Source organism: Gallus gallus, chromosome 17, assembly GCF_016699485.2.
Source record: "Gallus gallus isolate bGalGal1 chromosome 17, bGalGal1.mat.broiler.GRCg7b, whole genome shotgun sequence".
Classification (NCBI taxonomy): domain Eukaryota; kingdom Metazoa; phylum Chordata; class Aves; order Galliformes; family Phasianidae; genus Gallus; species Gallus gallus.
In genome coordinates this window covers 9,714,497-9,734,516 of record NC_052548.1, presented here as the reverse complement: position 1 = coordinate 9,734,516, position 20,020 = coordinate 9,714,497, and the positions used below count along the sequence as shown (strand labels likewise).

Below are 20,020 nucleotides of genomic sequence, written 5' to 3'. Positions count from 1 at the left end.
TTTAAAGCAAAACATAAAAATCAGTTTTGAGATAACATAAGAATATGAACTACCTATTAAAATTTGATTCTAGTTTTATAAAAGATAGTTCATTATACAGAGAAATCGCATGATTGCAATATCTAGCCTAGTTTCATGTATTTAAAACATTGCAAGTATAATCTCAGTTTGCTGCTTTGATTTATTTTGCAGTAATTAGTTTCCATTTGTCAGAAGCACTGATGATTGAGGTACAGTCATGTAGGATTGTATCTTCATTCAGCCTAAGCTAACAAGTTGTTGTAAAGAACTTGCAGTGAAAACTGGCTTGCTCCAAGCTGGGCAACATTGTAGTGATATACTGGTGACTTAGTAGATTGCAGAAATATGTGAAAATACATATATGGGGAAAAATAATGTTAAAAAAATATAAAATCAGCCATCAGAGAAAACTACACTTATTACTGTTCATAGTCTGTTGTATCAAGCCATTCTAACACTTACCTGTTCTCCAGCCCCCCCCCGCCCCTCCCCCATCACAGATATTAGCTTTCTGTTTTCCAGTTAGTTTGTTGTAGTAATGCGTACTTTGTTTTCCTTTATTTTCTTGTTTTGTTTTGTTTTGCTTTTTTTCTGATTTCAGGATAATCAAAGGAGTGAGCTTCTGGAAACATTTCATAAACTTAGCATCCCTGAGCCAAAAACTCCCGTTCAGCTTGGATTGGTAAGTGAAGAGTAAAATAAGATGTAAACTGAGGTGTTTAATTTTCATTGCTTGCCATAGTAGAGAGATGTCCAAAGCAATTCTCCTTTTTGGAACTTGGCATCCAGATATTGTTTTCCTATGAGGACTCAGAGCTGTGAAATTCGCCTTTTCACATCTGGGGCCCTCTGTTTCCCTTTCCTTAACCTCACATGTCTTTGAAATGCTGTTCTTTGATTGGAGGAAGATTGTGTGTACTCCCCATGGAAATGTCTCACAGTATCGTTTGCGACCTGCTAGAGGTCATAGAGCAGCAGCATGACATTTATTGTCCACACTTCTGCAGAGCTCTTAGACCATGCGAGTGTGCAAGGGGCAAGACTGGAAAGCAGTCACGTACTGTCATAACAGTGTTCTGATTGTTAGCTGTTACTTGTGTTTTCTAATTCTTCCTTCCTCCAGAAAAAAGACTCACAAATTAGGTTTTATTTCATATAAATATTTTGTAAGAAACCTTATCAAAGACCACTGAAGGAACAGATGTGGGATTTTATTGAAGGGATTGTGTTTTGAAGTTAGTCTTTTTGAGTTGTCTGTATTCAAATTATTTTTTGTAGAACCACCTTGTGTACCAGGTTGTAGTGGAAAAATACTGAAAATGCATGTTGCTGCAGTTGCCAATTAGTCATTTGGAGTTCACATGGAAACTAGTGATGTGTGCAGCCAGTTTTCTTCTCCCACTCTCTTTGCCTTTAGTCCTTCTTCCAAAGTATTTTCTGGCAACCACCAGCTTACTCTCATCACTTCACTCTGTGATGTCCGTCGACAGGTAACAGTTGTTGGCCTTGCTTAGGTCACCAGCTGGCAGTAGAAATGCCCCAGTCCTTTTGAGGCTGGCTGTTTTATGAACGGCATTTCTCTTTGACCAAAGGAAGAGCTGTCTTGAAAGCCAGTGATCATTTGGGATATTCAGTTTCTTTTCATACCAGTGGTTTCAAGGAATGCTGCTGTTCTCCCCTTGTCTCAGACATTTCATGGGCAGTGAAGCAAGAAAATATATCAAGAAGCAGCCGAAGGACTGTTTGCTAGGGTATCTTTACGCATTTTATTTTGGCTGTTGCAAGCCTGTTTTGGAATTGGAGTGAGGCTCCTATATATGATACAGTTGTGTATTCTATTGCTGTGTCCCTTCATTACATCTTTCTAGCCAAAGTAAAACAGTGATGTACCAAATAGCAGAAGTTGTGTTTATAGAATTTTATTGTGTTCAGAGTAGCTGGTATACCCACGTGCTATTTCAGACCATAGACTGTTCATGAAGCGTATGGATTGTATACAAGAAAACTGAGCCAACTGTGGAACTGTGCCAAGGATATAAAACCCTATAAAGCTTCAGCAAATAATAAAAAGTCCTACGATTGTAAACATTGTGAATATAATGTAAATTGTATTAACATCAATTTACAAGAACAACTTAGTTGTACATTTTCTTTTCCTTTCCCAGTGCTGTAACCAAGAATCATGCAAGTGTGTGTTATCAGAATGGGAACTGGAATAAGGCTGTTTTCTTGGAATGCAGTCAATTAAAAAAAAAAAAAAACAACAATATAATGGACTATGAAACTGGGAGATCAGTTGTCTTTCAAATTCTTTAAGGAAGATAAAAGTGGCTGAGAACTTCAGTCATAATTTTACAGATAGGTGTAAAAACGTAAGACATATTTCTTGGAAATTCCCGTAACTTTACTATTGCCTTTAATGAAACTCACTAAAAGGTTAGAAAAGGACCTCCTTGTTGTTGTTTCCTGTTTCGTTGAGCAGCTTGCAGAGGGCTATGGAAAGCTAGTTTGAGTTACAGACTGCCTTGGTTATTTCTTGGCATGTGTCGTACATTGTGCAAGTCTGTCTGTGTCAGTATCTCTGCAGAACAAAGCAATGCAATCTCTCTCTTCAGGAGTATTTGATACTTCCTATCTGATTACATTTCATGTTGCATTTGGGATCTGAGTTTTCAGCTTTTGAAATCTAGGATAAACAAGTCATCTTGGTAGTTGGTGACAAATATTCTGTCCTTATTACTTGGTTGAGTAACTGCTAATACGAAGCAACAAGTTTAGAATGCTTTTGATAATATCAAAATAATCACTATTTGCTCTTCTTTTATAGCACTCTTACTTTACTGTGCCTGACATCAGAGAGCTTCCTAGTATACCTGAAAATGTGAGTATAATAGAAGACCATACACTTTATTTTGCTGCTAATACTAAAAAGAAATGGTAAATAGCTAGCATTACCTCTGTTTGGTCTACTAATATATTGCATTCAGTAAAATACTGCTGGTTGTTGAGTTAAAATTTAGGTGTTTAATTTATACTAAGTGGTGTGGGAGAGAGAAAATAGTGTTTCTAAGCACAAAGGTATAGGAGTAAAAGGCCTATTGAAGTACATCTCCATCATACCAGAGTGAAGTTTTTAGTATTTGCCATTCTAATTAAGCATAGGTATCAAATGACCAAGTGAGTAGCAAATTTATAGAATAATTATCTTAAGCTGTAAGTAGAGATCATTACTTGAAAAATACAAAGCCATGTATTATTATCACTCTATTATTACAAGCTGTTAACACTCAATAATTTTGTTGTCCTAATGAGTGAGAAAATTTAAAATCTGTACTTTTAGCCTGCTCAAAATTAGCAAAGAACAGGGATTTGGTAACTGTCTGCATGTGAAGGCGTGGTGGCCTTTCAAAAAATTCTGGGGACCAATGATGCACGAATGATAGGACTTTACAACAAGACTATGAAGAATTCCTGGAAGGAATCCCAAGGCAGTTTGAGTTACCACTTAGAAGAGTGCTAAAAGTATTCTTCTCTATGTAAAAATGCAGAATTTGAACAGAAAGGATTTAAATCTCTCTCAGGAAGATGATTTCACTTTTATAGCTAACTTGTGCCTTTAAAGAAACTTCTCACAACTAAGGAACCGATTTTTCTTTCGCATCCAGATTCAAATTTGTTCTCTCCATGATGTTTCATTAGTTGTGTTGGCTTTCTTGATTTCAGCTTGATCACAAGCTGAAATGAAAAGTTAAATTTGGAAAGTAATTATTATTATATAGTAATTCATTTTTCTTCTCTGTTAGAGAAAGAGCATGCTGGTTTCAAACAAATTTTAGTTAAAGAAAAATGTTTTGGAACAGTATGTTGGTTTTGTTTTTAAATTTATTCAAGTGTCTCAAGGGTATGATTTAGGTAGTGGAAGAGTGCAGTGTTTCAAACATCTATATTGCTGTATTCAAGTATCAAACACCATTTTGATGTTAACTTGGCTTGTTCTTTAAGATGTTGATGGTATATTCAGACATCATATATCCTTACTTAAAATATTTGTATTAATTCAGAGGAACATCTGGGTTTGTAGACTCTTGTGTTGCTTTAAAACTACGTTTCTAACTGTTGTTGCGCAGAATTGTCATTCTGTCATTTCTGATAACATTTTCCTTCTGTATCATATTTAGGCTATAACATTGAAGGGTTTGTCATCTATACTTGTGATTGAAAGTTGAAATTTATTGAAGTACCGATGGATAAATTGATATGGACAGGAAAAAAAAAGGAGATCTGTCATTCATACAGTGAGACCTTTCTGAGGGAATGACATAGGAGACTGGGAAAATATGATCCGTTTTTTAGGTGGTCTGCTGAAAATACGTACCTGGATTATTTAGGGCCACTTTCTTTGAGACTTTTTAAACCTGACAAAATTGTCTTGTATGCTTTTCAACATTGCTCGAATTTGTAACCAGATGACAGGCCTATGGGAAGATGGTGCTGGCATTTGCTTCTCTTAGATATTCTTTAATATGCACCTGCTACATCTCTTAGCCAATTTTCTGTGTCTGACATCCCACTTTTCTTACCTGAGTATTTTGAAGTCTACCTTAGTGTCATACACTTAAATTTATGGCATGAAAGAAGGAAAGAAGGGGGGAAAAAAGAAAGAGTGAAGGGAATGATTAAGACATTCTTTCTCATTTGTGGATGATTCGGATAACAGATTACACTTGGGGCTTTTTATGTCTGTTTAAAAATGTTTTTGGTAGCTTTTCTGTGTCGTAGACTTTACATACAGACATATATCCTCTCAGTAAATTCAGTAGATATGCTTTTTGCTCTAAAGTGCTTTATTTTTACAGAAATACGATGCATTAGCAATAATTCAAGAATCAGTTCCTGAATCTAAAATGGCTATCAATCTAGTGTATTTCCTGTCTTAATCCAGACATGATTATTTGTTTATAGGAGTAATATTTTATGTTAATCTCTTCTATGCTGATCATCTCAAACTTTAATAATTTTTATTTGGTAAGCCTCAAATCTCCTGGAGAGCATGAAATGAGGTTCATTTCCATTTTACAGGCTGGTAAATTAAAAGGCAGGAAGAAATGAACAGTAAGAAACTAGTGACAGGATTAAATGTAGGTCTTCTGGCTTGGACCTGCTTTAACTGATGTAGAGCAGCTTAACACATGCACGACGGCTATACTTTCTGAAGCCTTTACTAAGTGTTTATGTTCTGTTTGTTATGTCTGCTGGTAGAGTTCACTTTATATTCAGAGGTATGAGTTAGCTTCCCAAAACATTTGAGCAGGAGATGTGATGAATGCTCATGAATCAAAGGGAGTTATAAAGGCAGAGGCCTTGGGCCAGAAGGAGTTGGAAACCCTTTGAAAGCTGAATGTTCAGCCTTCATGGAAAGGAGTGCTGTGTGATGCTAAAAAGCATCCTCTTTGAATCATTGAGTGGTGCTGATGTGCTTCTGAGGGAATGTGACTGTTTTGGTGTAGGCATTCTGTGCACTGATGTCACTGTGAAGGACGGACTCTGCACAGTGTCTGGAGTGGACCAGGGCACCTCTGGGAACGGAGGTGGAAGAACATTTTGTTCATTAACACGTGTGCACATGCATGCACACCCAAGTTTAAAAAGGTAGAGTGCATTTTATGAAAGCAAAATGTTAAAATTCAGATCCGCTGGTTTAACTCTTGTTGCAGTTGACAATTTATATTTCTTTTGTGTGTTTTTCTTTTTCCTAGTAAGTAGCATGTAATTCATTATGAGAATTTTATCTATCAGGTCAGCTTTCATGTAGAATTGCAGCATATTCAGCAACAGTACAAGGACATTAAATGAACATGAATCTCCATTCATCAATTGGACTGCTTTATTCAAAATCCTACCTATCTTACTGGCAATTACATTTTAAAACTCAAATTAGCAAAAGTTTTAGTAGTACCAAACTTTGAAGTCATATGTAATGATTAATGGAGTACTACTCAGGACTGTTATGAATGTTAACATACTTGTTGCAGTTATCTGACTGTGTCACACCAATGTGTTTGAACCACAGAGCATTTAATTTAGCACAGACACTTTAGCGTATGCATTAACTTTTTCAAAAGATTTTTTATATGCAAAATTGGTAAATACACTGTAACTTCAGAGAGAAATTGAATTAATTGCAGGAAATATAGTGCAAGTCTTTACATTTCCTAGTAATAACTGTTTTAATTTGGAAATTCTTATTGCTACATCTCTTATCTCAGTGCCTCTTTTCTAACTTGTCATACTGTACATCTTTTGCTGCCTGTTTTTCTTATTATCTCCCTTCACTTTTTATTTCTATACTTACAGTGTTTTCTGGAGTGTATTGTCTCTGTTATTCTGGTCTCTGGAGTAGCTGCATGGCATTATGAAAGTATGTTAACTGCATAACAAATGACCTAACTCATGTTAGACTTTGAATTTGTGATATTACAAAGAAAATAAACTTATTTAGAAGATGAGGGATTTCCAGTAGGAGGATGGAGAAGGAAACTTGTTTTCTTCTATTGATCTGTCCAAATAAAAAAAGATTTACGTAAGTCCTGTAAATGCCTTTCAGCGGCAGTGTGAAATGCTGAAGTATAATACGTTTTTAATATGTTTGAGCTTTGCTCTTTCTTTGCAGAGGAGAGAGCCCTTTTTTTTTTTTTCACCATTAATGAAAAGTTCTTCATTAGATGACAGAAAAAGAAAGGACTGTTCTTGATCTCAAGAGTCAATGTGCACGTCCATTTACTGGTACTAAATAACAAATGATCAAATAGATGATTGTTCTTCACATGAACTTTCAAAGGAACATAAGGGAATTTTGTAGCCATTCCTACTGAATTTTGAGGAGTGGTGATACCAGATCCTATATTCTGTTATGAAAATCCCACTCTTTTTTTCTTCTTAGAAAGGTTTAAATCCTAGGAAACAACGTACGCAACAATTACACTGCAAATTGGAATGCTTTCATTTGTATTTATTTAACTCATTCATGGTTTTGTCACTTACGAGACATGTCTTTCAAAATACATGTGTAAGTCCCAATTTCATCTTCAAAGATGACAGCTTTCTTGTAAATACAACTTAGAGCTAACACGTGAATTTCCCTAGTATCAATACATTACCATGCAGCCCACATGCTTTGCAGGTGCTGTTGGCAAATTTCTGAGCGCAGAGAAGACTAAAGCCTTGTAAATCTTTCCATCTGAAAGTACGTTTCTGTGTCAAAGCCACTGTTACACTACAGTAAACTTGAAAGAATAATTACAAACCCATTCTCTGTGCCTGTTTTCCCTCTCACCAGTCGATACTTCTGCCTTACAAACATATATGTGCGTGTTCATATCTACCTACATCTTCAGGCAGAATGTAGGGATTAAGTTTTCCTTTTGCCATACCCTTCATTTGGGTGGCTTCTAAAGAAGTTCAGTCCTGCTTGAGAACTTAATTCACGCTATTTGCAGTAATCGTGTCGTCATGCGTTGTGTTTTGGTGTCGTGGAAAGATGGGTGAGAGGCGGAAGAAGAAATGTAGAGAAGACAGCTTATGTTTAGACAAAAATATCATGCTAATCAGCACAGATGGGATGAGAAATACAGAAAAAGTACATGATAGTTTAATAGGTTTTTGGCAAAATGTGTTGGCTGGTTGTTTTTTTTCGTTTTTTTTTTTTTCTTATTCCTTTTGACTGTACCTGTCTGCTGCAATAGCTCTTCTATAACAAGACCTGAATGACTGTTTTATGTTAACATGTTTGAAGCTAACTCTAATGAGCTTAGTTTTTACCAGTGTAGATGTGGGTACAAAAATCTTCCAAATACAAGGCTTAATTCTTCTTCGGTTCTTTGTGTTTGGATGGCAAGCTGTGGAACATATTTCTGCACAGTATGAGGCATCTTGGCAGACTTCTCAGGCCAAGTATTGGTGGGTTTAGAGTTATCTTTGGATCTGTCAAAAGTGCTAATGGGCTTTGTTGAGCTTCTTTAAGTTTCTAAATCATATTTGCTTTTTGCTTTTCTGCGCTTTTTTATTTAAGGATGATTAAGATTGCACTTGAATTCATGACTAATCCAATTTTGCTCTCACATGTGCTTTTTGTACAAGTCTGCCTTTACTGTGTAGCAACCCTTTCGTCCCCAGAAGCGATTTGGAAACAAACTACCTAGATCAGCATTTTTGCATGTATTAGCATTTCCACTTCTGCAGTGGAACTTTTAATTTCTCTGATTTAAGAAAATACCCTCTATACACAAAAGACTTTTTTTTTTAGTTGGCCTCACACATTGCAGCAAAAGCTTTTATACTGTGAGAACATAATGCATTTTGATGATGTTATCTACCTGATAGCTTTCTAATCTTGTTAGTAAAAAATCTTAGGATTGTGTTTGTAAGTTTTAATTCTACTGCTTATTAGAATAATCTTAATTCCTTAGTAAATAATAAATGCTGCCACTGCAGCATGTGCACAAAGCTGTTATATTGATAATGGTGTATGGGTGGTGTTCCTGGCTGAGGGGGTTGTGTGTGGATGAAACTTGCTTTCTTCTGTTGATTTTTTTTTTTTTCCCTTGTGTTTTAATGTTTTTGAACCACTGTTGCTCAGGTGGTGTATGTGTACGCTTTCAGTAGCGTTACCTGCTTGTGTTTTGGTATTCCTATTTATGCTTTAGCGGTAGTTTGCAAATGAACTGTGTTTACAATATTCTTGTGCTGCAGTTATTTTTTTCTACTGTATAAATATATCAGTCAGTTAGGTAAATTTGGTTTTTCAACTGTGAAGCGTACAAAGAGATCAGATGACCTGTATAACTGTTCTTAGCTTGTGCTAAATGCCCATGTGAATTTCCAATGATAAGAATTACGTTGGTACGGACTGGAATTACTCTTTTTTTTCTTTAAAAAACTTGAATTTGTCTCAGTGAAAGTATCATATTAGAACATCAATTTTGTGCTTCATCAGGGCAGCATTGATGTTTTTTGTAGAAGTAACAGAACATATTTTCTCTCTCCAAGAGTTATCTTGTATTTTAGAATTGTGTTTGAAGCATCCTAAATTTTATTAATCCGTGACCTATCTCCTCAAACGTCAGGGGAAAGATACTGCTAATTAAAAGCTGGTCTGACACGAGGTGACCTACTGTGTGTAGCCATGTACTCTATGTAGCACAACAGGACGATGGAGTCTGTTGTGGGTTTTTTTTTGTTGTTCTTTTTAAATAGAAGACTTTGTTTTGTAATATCATGAATCAAAATTATTTTATCTCTCTTCCTAGAGAAATCTGACAGAGTATTTTGTAGCAGTTGATGTCAACAACATGCTGCATCTCTATGCCAGTATGCTGTATGAACGCCGCATCCTCATTTGTTGTAGTAAACTCAGCACTGTAAGTAAACTGCAGAATAATTTCTTTTATTCACACTACCGTTTTTTTAAATGACAGTCATACATAGGCAACAAGCTGAAATATCTAGAATGTGAAGAACAATTAGTAAAAGTCCCTACTGAAAACAGTTTTGAAAGTTGTTCTTCCTGTACAATAGAAACTTGTAAAAAGTTCTCTTCTTGTTGAAGGACATGGTAAGCAGAGATGAAGCCCTGCTTTTATATTTAAGTATAACTACAATCATTAATTTCTATGTAATTATGTTGATTGGCATGGATTTTTTCTGGAGATCTAGAAAAAGAAGTGCACATAGATGTGCTACTAGCCATTCAGATTACTTGAGTTTATTTACTAAAGAAATATATATTTAATATATTTAATACACAAAAGCAGTAAGTACATGAATGTACTTGGCCTGCAAAAAGGGGCTGGAGATGCTATGCAGTCTCTGTCCTTGGAGATATTTTTAGCCCAACTGAACAGTGCCCTGAGCAAACAGCTGCAGTTAGTGATATTTTGAACAGAGCAGTTGGGGTCAGATTTGATGATCTCCAGGGCCCATTCCAGCCTTAGCCATACAACCTAAACTCAGTTCTGTGGTTCTAAGTGATGACTTCACCCAGCTTCTTTTCCCCTCTAACATTCAAATGAAAAAGTTTTTTGATACACGCTTTATTGGGCTTTTTGGTGCATAAGCATAGTAATATCTGTGCCATAGTGAAGTCTGCTTTTCATAATTTATTTGACACAAAAAAGACGGATAAATGATACTGTCATATACATTTCCTAGTAACCTCTGGATGGACCCAAGAAATGGACTAAAATAAGACAATCCACCTTTTTTTTTTTTTTTCCTTCTTTTTTTTTCAGTTTTGTTTTAAAAGGTTTAGTCTTAATGCTGTTTAGGCTCCATCAAGGATTTGAGAGATAAAAGGTACTGAACACTCTGGAGTGCTCTCTTCTAAAAATGACTGCACATCAAAACCAAGCAAGAGCTTGATTTAGTTCAAAGTTTTGTGTTAGGCATTTGAAGGTTTATCAGTCAATAATATTGTGATTTTTCTTTCTAAAAGAAAATGTTAAGTTTTCGTTTTGTTTGCTCTGTAAATGGATATTGATTGTTCTCCTTTATGAATGGTAAGCATGGGATGGTTTTGATAAATGCTGTTTTCTAGTGCTATGGCCTAAGTACTCAAACGATCCTTTCTAAAATACAATCCTCCATGTCCATTTGGTGGGGTGTTACCTAGCCTGTTGCTGTTTGACCATGACCTACTTTGTGACTGAGGTTAAAACTGCTTCATGGAATCATAAATACTATGTGAAAGGCAGAAGTTATAGGATGTAAGATACAAGGCAGAAAAAGGAAAGAGTAGATTACAGTAGTTACCCTCATGTTCTTTGGTAAGGTAAGTAAAACTAGGAGACTTAGTAAATTCTGGAAACTATTAATAATTATTAAATGTTTACAATCAATCCCACGTGTAACTGATAGAATTTGAGTGTTATGTAGCTCAGTATCATAGTGAACTTGTAAAATCTTAATTTTATATCTGCCAAGTGTTCTAGGTCCTCTCTACTAAAGTAAACTAAATAAAATTTAAAGAAGTGATTATTTCTATAAAACTCAGGAATGAAGAGAGGAGGGAATTAACAGAGAAGAGGAAACAATGGCTATCCAAACCATTTCAAAATGTGTGGTTGGTTGGTTTAATCTCTGTGACAGAGCCTGGAAGAAGAATTACTTACCTGTCACTTTGCCTTCCTTAATGAGCCATTTCACAAGTAGGGTTGTGTTTTCTTTCCTATCTTCTGCTTTTCCTCTTCCTTTTGCCTCTGTCCAAGATAAAAGCATGTCTCGTTCTTTGGTAGGGAGGGGTATTCATACTGTGCATTCTTATCTTACAACTTTATATATAACTGCTCCAAGATTGGAGTGACAGTGTAAGACAGGTTTGAAGTGTTGGGCCGGAGCCAGTGATTCCTTGCCTGCACACTCTGCTCTGCATGTTCCAGCAGTAGGAACAAGCTGCATTATTTTATTTCAAACTGTGCTCGGCAGAAGCCAAGACCTTGTAACTGGAAACGTACCAAACTGAGAATTCTCAAAGTAGAGGGAGGGTGGTGTGGTGGTGAAGAGGGGATTGGTTTCTTGGTTGTTTTGTTTTGTTGGTTTTTTTTTTATGTTGTTGTCCATTTGTTTCTTTTTTTTTTTTTTAACAAAAAAGCAGAAGGATCCTACATGTACTTTATTTCTTTCCACTGTGAGAGTTGCAGCACACTTCATAGTTAATGCTTAAATATAATATCGAGTAAAGGAATGAAAATTAAGGAGTCTTGAATAGAAAAGTCTTTTATGATGGAATGAATTCATGTTAGAGTAAATCACATAAAATTTGAGATATCCTTAATACTATTTAGAGGTAGGTAGATCTGTATTTATTAACTAGTTTATAAACTACATGTACTGAACGCCTGAAAGATTTATTTCTGTTCTCTTCAACTTTTTTGTTTTCTACAAAGGGAAATTCAAGTAATTTCTCAAAACATTAATTACTTTTTCTTAAAAACAACAATAACAAAAATACCCTGTGATCTAACTACTCATACAAAGCCCACTGTGAATCAGAATGCATAAAAAACTGTTGGACGGAAGAGCACCTACTGGTGGGAGCATGCAGTTACAAAAATCAAACAAGCTTTCCTATAGCCCAGTATTCTGTCTTCCATCATACCTTCCCCTTGCAGCCCTGTCTCAGGAAGGAATGTTGACAGTGTGTGATGACTACAGGTTGTCTCTCATCATAATAATGGCTTATATGAAACTAGATGATTCTTAAAAAACTTAAATTTTTGAAATATGATCATGTTTCTGTTCAGCTCCAATCTTACTGGAGCGAATTTCGTTACTTACAAAGCAGTATTAAAATGGTGTACTATTACAAAGCAAAAAATGCCTTTCTGGCATTGATAGTCTCATTGTTCTTGAGAGCTGAGAGGTTGCCATTTCACTTCTCCCATGTCACAGAATGTTCTAATACACAGCCTCTTCTTCCCTGATAGGTTTCTGACATGTCTCAGGGCTCTAAGGTTGAGGAAAATGCAACGTGTGACCAATGCCATTCACTAAATGCCCTTGTGATACAACATAACTAAAAGCTTGCACTGTTCTTGTTCTACAGCAGTCTCGCAACTACTCTTCTACGTGTGAATTCTTTCTTCCCAAGAGCTCTGTTGCAGCCCTTACAGCCTGCTGCCAACATAGGTTTTCACCTCCATACGCAGTCTTTACAACAGCCCTGCTTTCACTGCTTAATTCTTGTGCAACTCGGTCTTCATGTTTCTGCTGTGCTTTTAGCCCCGACAGGTGCAGAAAGATGATCTTACACTCAAATGTTGGTATTTTTTTAAATATTAGGTTTGCAGTGGTGTACTGCATGTGTAACGCTAGGCAGTGTATATCCATCAGTAGGAAGAGAGTAAAATATACTGGAAAATAGCCCATTATAATTCAACATCAGTTCATAATTTTTATATGCATGAAAAAACTCTATTGATTAATTTGCTTTTAAAATCTTAAAGGTAAAATTGCAGAATGTGGTTCACTAACTCAGTCTTTTGTACATAGCTGTTTTTTTACGATCTCCGGCAACAGCTGCAGGAAGCTGAGGTAGTGGAACTAATCTTATTTTAAAATGCTGGATTCCTATAGTTTTGACAGTTGGGCATTTCTCAGGCTGCCTTATTATTAAGCTCCTGTTTTCTGTATGGCAGTCACTAATCAGGTGAGGTCTCCAGCAAATATGCTATTTCTTTTTTATGAGTCCTTATCTTGGCAGAGTTGAAGGACAGTAGCAGTGCTTACTTGTGGTAGTGTGTTATTTGAATTCATGCCAGATATCAAGGTGGGAGTACATCTCAAAAATAAGTGACAGGTTCTGCTCAGATGTCTGCAGTGTTGAGCATTATGTCTGTTTAATCTTTCCTTGCTGAGTTTTAAAACCAATGGAAGGGGGATTTGGAAGGGGCCTTCTTGGAGTACTGAGTTCAGTCCTCTACAGCACCAACCAGGCTATGTAATAATGCCAGGAAATAATCCATTTAAAACTGATAGAATCAATTCTTACGTTAAAAAAAAAAAAAAAAAAAGTAATAATCTTTTAAGCAGTTTTGGTTTTAGACATCTTTTTGATTTGGAGAGGAGAAACTGAAAGCATGTAGAATTGAGACACATAATTTCCTGCAAAGCACTACAGGGGTTCTCCCCAGGGCTGGACTAGCACTTTTGTTTGCTATTTTTGATCTTTTTAACTCAGTACCTGCCAATGTCAAAACCATTCTGGATGAGTTTTTAAAAATCAGTGGATCAAACGATTGGTGAAGGGTAATAAGGTGAAGATACATTCTAAGTAATAAAAATATAGTCATTGAGTTTGATGTGGTATATTCTTAAGAAAACTGTGCTACTGATATTGTACCTTCCTGAGCTTAAATATTTTTCAGCTTGTTTTATAATTTCAGTGCATTTTTATTGTATTAATGGATGGTAATTACCAGGACCAGGGTTTTATTTACCCTTACCATCTTTTTCTTTTGAGTTTTTATTTCTGTATTTCTTTTGCTTTATAAAACACTGGGTGTTCTTTTCAGGTTTTGTTTGTTGAATGAATTGTATTTTCAGCTACTTAACAAAGTCAGCCAGTGTTAACCACCAAAAACTAGTCGTGCTTTATCCACTGGTACCCTTTTTTTAACGGCAACATTGAATATTGTCTAATAAAGCATGTTATAAAACCAAATTTGATTCTGTACTTTTTTTCTTGTAAGGTTTTCTAAGGTGTTTTTGTTTGTTTGTTTTTTGTCTTATTAATGTTCTTTCATTAATCTGTGTTTTTCAGTTAACTGCTTGCATTCATGGATCTGCAGCTATGCTCTACCCAATGTTCTGGCAGCACGTTTACATTCCTGTTCTGCCCCCACATCTCTTGGACTACTGTTGGTAAGGCGCTATATATATGATATGTGTGTGCGTGTGTGTGTGTATATGTGTAAAATATAGATTCACAACGGCTTTCACATTTCTGTATTGCAAGTCTGAAGTCCTCTTATATGATGATACTGTTAGTCTAAAAATACATATGTATATTAAGGAAGCGGTGAACATAGTAAAAAAAATATTAATGGCATCAGATAATTGTGTATTAGTATGTTGAAATACACTGGTGTGACTGGTTACTGTGAAATGCTGCAACTTAAATATTTTGTACTTGTAATTTGTTTTCAGCATATTTGTGTTAAATTATAAAATTTGAATTAAGACTCTGAAAGTAAAAGATACAGTGGAGAACATACCGTACTTTTTCTACTTTCCTGAATTTCTTTTGGGGATGGGGAGAAAACTATTCATTTCCCTGCAATCATCTTTTCATATTCTCACTGTATATTTAGAACATATTTACCTTATTTAGGGGAATGACTGTAATTCATTTGAAAACTTATTTTTGGTCATTGTGTTTCAGATTTTGGCACATTCCAAGAGCAATCCCAAATACTGTCAAAGCTGGCCCTCTTCTGTCCATAAGCCTGGGGCAGCTGCCCTCCTGAGGTCCCTTCCAACGTAAATTGTTCTGTGATTCCACACTTTGTGTGGCTTATGAAACCTTTGCTGCTAACATCTCCTGATAAGTGTGTCATTAGGTATCTCTTGGAATTGGTGGTCAGTTGTTCAAAAGCCTATCTGCAGCACCTCTCAAGCAGTCTCTTGGTTTTTAATTTCTTTTCTGGCACAGAGTCAAGCAGTTTAGCCTAATCAGCCACAATGTAATATCTCCCATTTGCTTCATATGGGACTGGAGGAAGAGAATTCTGAGTAATTAGCAAAGGAGTTTAAGATACTGCAGCATTTAGCTGCTCGGCTGTTAGTCACTCAGTTTGTGTGACCTGCTGTTTTTGTTCCCACTGTGTATGCAGCAGGCAAATGGAGTTTGCCCAGGAAGAGTGGCTGCCCCCCTTACCTCAAGCGGCCCAAAGAACTTAAAATTTCAAGTCCTGCTAGAGAGTTAAAGGAATAGTTGCCTGGGCGTGCAGGGATGGAATTAGGAAGTCCAAAGTTTGGCTTGAGTTGAAGTGAGGAATGTATAGGGTACCTAGAGGCTTCTACAGTTCTAGAACCAAAACGAAAACACTAAGGAAAATGTGGACCTACTGCTGTATGGTCACAGGTGGAGGTGGAGGGACTCAGTGATGTCTCTACTGACAGGGTCTGGTGCCAGCCTGCCAACTCTGTGTGGAGCAGGAAGGCTTATGGGAAACAGGTATTGCATCCTCTGTGTAGGAATTGAGTTACTGAGCTTAAGTAAGCAGGACATTTGCAAACTCATGGAAGAGGAAGGATTTGACCAGAGAGTGCTGCTGATCCTGGAAGTTGTAAGGCCGTGCTTTACCGTGCGTGAAACATATTGGTGTCCTCAGAGGAGTGTTACACCGCTTTAGAAAAAGCAAGAAGGAAGATCCAGGGAACTACAGGCCAGTCAGCTCTGCTTCTATTCCTGAAATAAGCATGGAACAAGTCTTCATGAAAGCGCCACCTCTGCCCTCTCTCACCACATGCCCTGGCAGTTTAAAAAGTTCTCTGAAAAAAAAATGAGCTGAACTGACTGTGTCATGCTATTTCACATTTGGCTCTTAGTATGGTGATCTGGGGGAGGGTGTTCCGTTGGTTTTTTCTTAAGAGTGATACTGTCTGTGTGACGTTTTCTCTACATTTAAGCAAGAGGAAGGAGCTAGCAGGGATAACTAGCATTTTTAAGTGCCAGGAGCTGAAACATGTAGATTTAAAGGCAGCTTGTTCCTCTGTAGAATATTTAAATGTTAAGTATGTGCCTATTGCGAGGATACACAGAATGGAATCTAAAAACTATTATCTCCTATAGAAATGAACCTTCAATTTACTCACTGCTCAGGAAGGGCAGGTTCTAGTCATTTGCGCTGCCAGCAGGTGCCCTTTCTCTGCATAATGGGCTTTGCATGTGTAATTAACACATGAAGGCTGCTGCTGCCAGTTTTTTCTTCAGGTACATGCTGCTAGGAGGTTTCAGGACAAGGATGTGGACCGCAAGAGGCTTTTTTGCTGGGTTTGAAGATGTGATATTCATTGACTTTCTGACAAAGCCCTGTTAAAAAGGGGCTGAGTCCAGATCCCACAGCTTTGTGCAGAGGTGTGCAAAAGCAAACACTTGGGCAGTACACCCAGAGATAAAGACTTGAGACATTGAGCTCTACTTGAATGAATTCTTTTATGGTGCAACACCCTGCCATATAACAAATAAGCCAGCCACTGTGTGAAAAGTATGATTTTAAAACATATTATTATTAGGTTGTAATTGCATGCTCACGAATACAACAGATTGGCTTAGCCTGATATGAACTTCATTTGGAGAGGAAGTCACATGCACAAATTGTTTGAGTAATTAGGTTTAATAACAATTTGTGTGCCATAATGATATTTCTTAAAATAGAGTCCATTTATTTTGTAACTATGTGAAATTGGAAAGGTAATTTTTGCCTATCTGTTTTGAGAAATCAGCTTCACTCTGCCTGGTTTAAGGCAATCAGATGCTTATCATCATCTGTCTCTACAAGGAAATGACCTGAAACTGTTTCAAAATACAAGAGTTTATTTTAATTTAATTACTATCTTGTTATTAATTTCACAAATGTGATGTAAGAATTTTAAAGAGCTGAAATGAAACTAAGAAAATTTGAAGTGATGTGAATTTTTCCATTCTTATAAATGCAGAAAATGGCATTCCTTCAGTTCGTTGTGTTTGCTGTCCTTTGGTGCACACTGACTGTGCTGTTGGTGCTTCTCAATCTTCTGAGCTTTGTGAAGATCGCTGCAGGGTCTAAGATTGCTATATTACATGTTGTCTTTGAAAGTTCTTGAAAAAAGGTATATTCCATATATGATTATTTGCTTTTAATCATTTGAGTTTCAGTGGAGTCTTTTTATCTAAAGGAAACTTTTAATGTCCTGACTGATACACTCCATCTCAGTTCCATGTTTGTGAAATTTGAAATCTGTTGCATTTCCCTGGGGCAACACGCATGGTGACTACTGGATCTTTCCAGAACTACAAAAAAGTAAAGCAGCTCTGCTTCCAGAGACTGGAAGGGTAGAATACTTTAACTCTCCTCATGGCATTTGAAGATTCTTTTAGCCAACTGCACATAAGAGAAACTTCAGAGTGGGGAGAGTTCCCTTGAGCGGTTGTGAGAAAGATGATGAAGGAAAAGGTGGATAATTGGATATTGTTACATGTTAATGATAACTCTGCTGCAAGCATGTTTATAGTGAATGTCGCACTGACATAGTTAAAGCTCTTTTTTTTTTTCTGTAGCATGATGTCCTTTATCTTTGTTTATACATCACATACTTTCAAACCACTGCGGTTTCTGATTTTTGCAGCTTGACCTTTGCTAATTTTTTTTAGCTTACGACGGAGAAAGAGATTAATTTTCTTCCCACTTTTCTCTTGAAAGGATTTAAAAAAATGTAATATTTATGTTCAGTTGCACTCCTTATTCGTGTACCTAACAGAACTGAGAAGGCCAAAACTCTATTTTCACAATGTTTGTTCTCCCTACACTTGCTCTTTGTGCTAGGAATGCAGAGCCAGTAACTGTGGCTCATGTACACCTTAAAGTGATTTCAGTCATCTGATTCCTACTGTGTTGAGGGGTGGCTCTTTTTCTTTGGTGGTTTTTTTTTTTTTTTTTTTTCCTAATTAGGAACCACTCGTCAATGTATTTTCATCCCAGGGAAAGATTTTGGGTGGAGGAGACAGAAATTGGTGGGAATTTTATAATTCTATCGTTAGAGTTTGCACCTTAATGCACAATTGTGGCCTCCTTAGAGTGGAGAACAGAGGAGGCACGTGAACTGTTGCTGTAGGAGGTGGAACTGCATGCCAGCAGGTGCCAAATGCACTCGTTAATGGGCTCCTGCCACCAAGCTTCAGTAACCAAGCACGTGCAGATACTTAAATTTGGCCAGATCACACCCATCTATTTTGTTGCTGAGAGCTTAAATATTTCTTGATGTGAAACAGTCTATTAATTTTCCTCACTACTTGTTTCAGTTTGGTTTTCATGTGGCACAGAAACATTCCCACTATGTCTGTTTTCTTTCTTTTTGCTCTCATTGTCCGTGTTTAAAGTTAGCCTATAAGAAAAGACTGTCTTTACTAGGTTGCTGTGACACAGCCTAGCATGTTCTTTCAGTCCAGAGCTTTATCACTGGTTATTGTGTGTGCTTCAACCAGAAGCAGCAGAAAATTTTCTGAGGTGATTTAAAGTGCCTTTTATATTAGATAGGTCTCTTAGCAGGCAGCGTAGTTCATTGAGAGAGCTCTTTGCAGAGCACCCTGACACAGGGGCTGCACAAATGTTTCTACTGGTGCAGTCTTCCCTTTCCCCTGGAGTTTCTGTTGTTTTTGTTTTTTAAGCTCCCTTTCTCTCGTTCTCTAAATCTGCATTGCTCAAACAAAGATTCCTTCCTCATGAGCCTCTGAGTAGTTTTTGGTGTAACCTGCTTCATCTGTGTACTCACTGAAAGCTGTTGTAGCTACTCTTCTGGTTTCTTAGTTGTGCCTCTTCTACATCACTCCAATTTATGCAGTCAGGTTTCTAATTTGCATCAATTACCCTGATAAATTTGGAATTTAATTCTTTTACATCTCAGTAAGTAATCTGAAGAGAGATCAGGAGACTGCTTAAAGCATAAAATGCAGGTGGTGTATGAGCAACACATTAAGTCAGTGTTTGTGTATCAGGACTTGAACTTAGTAAATGTGATCTAATCAATTTTCCTGGAACTATGGAGCAAATTGGTGCAAATCCCTGTGTAGCTATAAGCTATGAACTTTCTTTAAGATCTGTAGGTTTTACGTTACATTTCTGGTGAGTTGCAGGTTGGTTGGTTTGTTTTTAAGATGAACTTTTTTTGTTGGTTTTATTTGTTGTTGTTTTTCACTTAAGAGGAAGCGTCCCTCTATTTCACCTGATTCTCTTCCAATTAGTTGTTGCCCACCTCTTGGGAGCATAATTAAGAGGTCTCTAGTTAGCCTAAGGAAACGAATTAAAGAAATTGTAAAATGCAACTGTAATAAATGGGCAATATCTCGCCATTAAGTCCACAATATCCATATTCATGCTTATGCATTGCTTCTTTAATGATTTGGTGTTTACCTATATAACTCATTTGGTTGTAAATAACCCTGCTTTGGGAACTGCTGCAGCAGGAGAGGAGTAATAGCCTCAGTCTTTGTTCCAAAAGGCTGAGGCAGGCTTTTTGTAGGCTTTTTGTTTAAGCAGTGAACGTGCACAGCAGAAATTGATACTTCTTATTTTGCACTTAATGGCTATTGCCTGCCATCAAAGAACTTCGAGTAATTGCGAGTTGTGGCTGTAGGAAGCCCCAGGACTTGTAGAGCAGTGTGTAAAACTGGTCTGTAGGTCAGTCTTTAATCTGTCATGGGTCTCAGAAGGATTAGATTGCACAGTGTTTCTCCTGTTTATACAAG

At 36.8% G+C, this 20,020-nt stretch overlaps 1 protein-coding gene across 16 annotated transcripts in view; it reads left to right on the top strand.

The window, feature by feature from the left end:
- DENND1A (DENN domain containing 1A) overlaps window positions 1–20,020 on the top strand; it is a 177,198-nt gene that overhangs the window by 71,839 nt on the left and 85,339 nt on the right. For 13 of the 16 annotated variants that reach the window (NM_001396588.1, NM_001396585.1, NM_001396587.1 and 10 more), the window contains 4 exons: window positions 623–703; window positions 2,849–2,902; window positions 9,327–9,437; window positions 14,336–14,436. The exons of 1 other annotated variant lie outside the window; for it this stretch is intronic. In NM_001396588.1, the coding sequence (NP_001383517.1) occupies window positions 623–703; window positions 2,849–2,902; window positions 9,327–9,437; window positions 14,336–14,436 (347 nt within the window). The remainder of the gene's footprint in view (window positions 1–622; window positions 704–2,848; window positions 2,903–9,326; window positions 9,438–14,335; window positions 14,437–20,020) is intronic. 2 more of the 16 variants (NM_001396589.1, XM_040649134.2) reach the window with 1 other exon arrangement.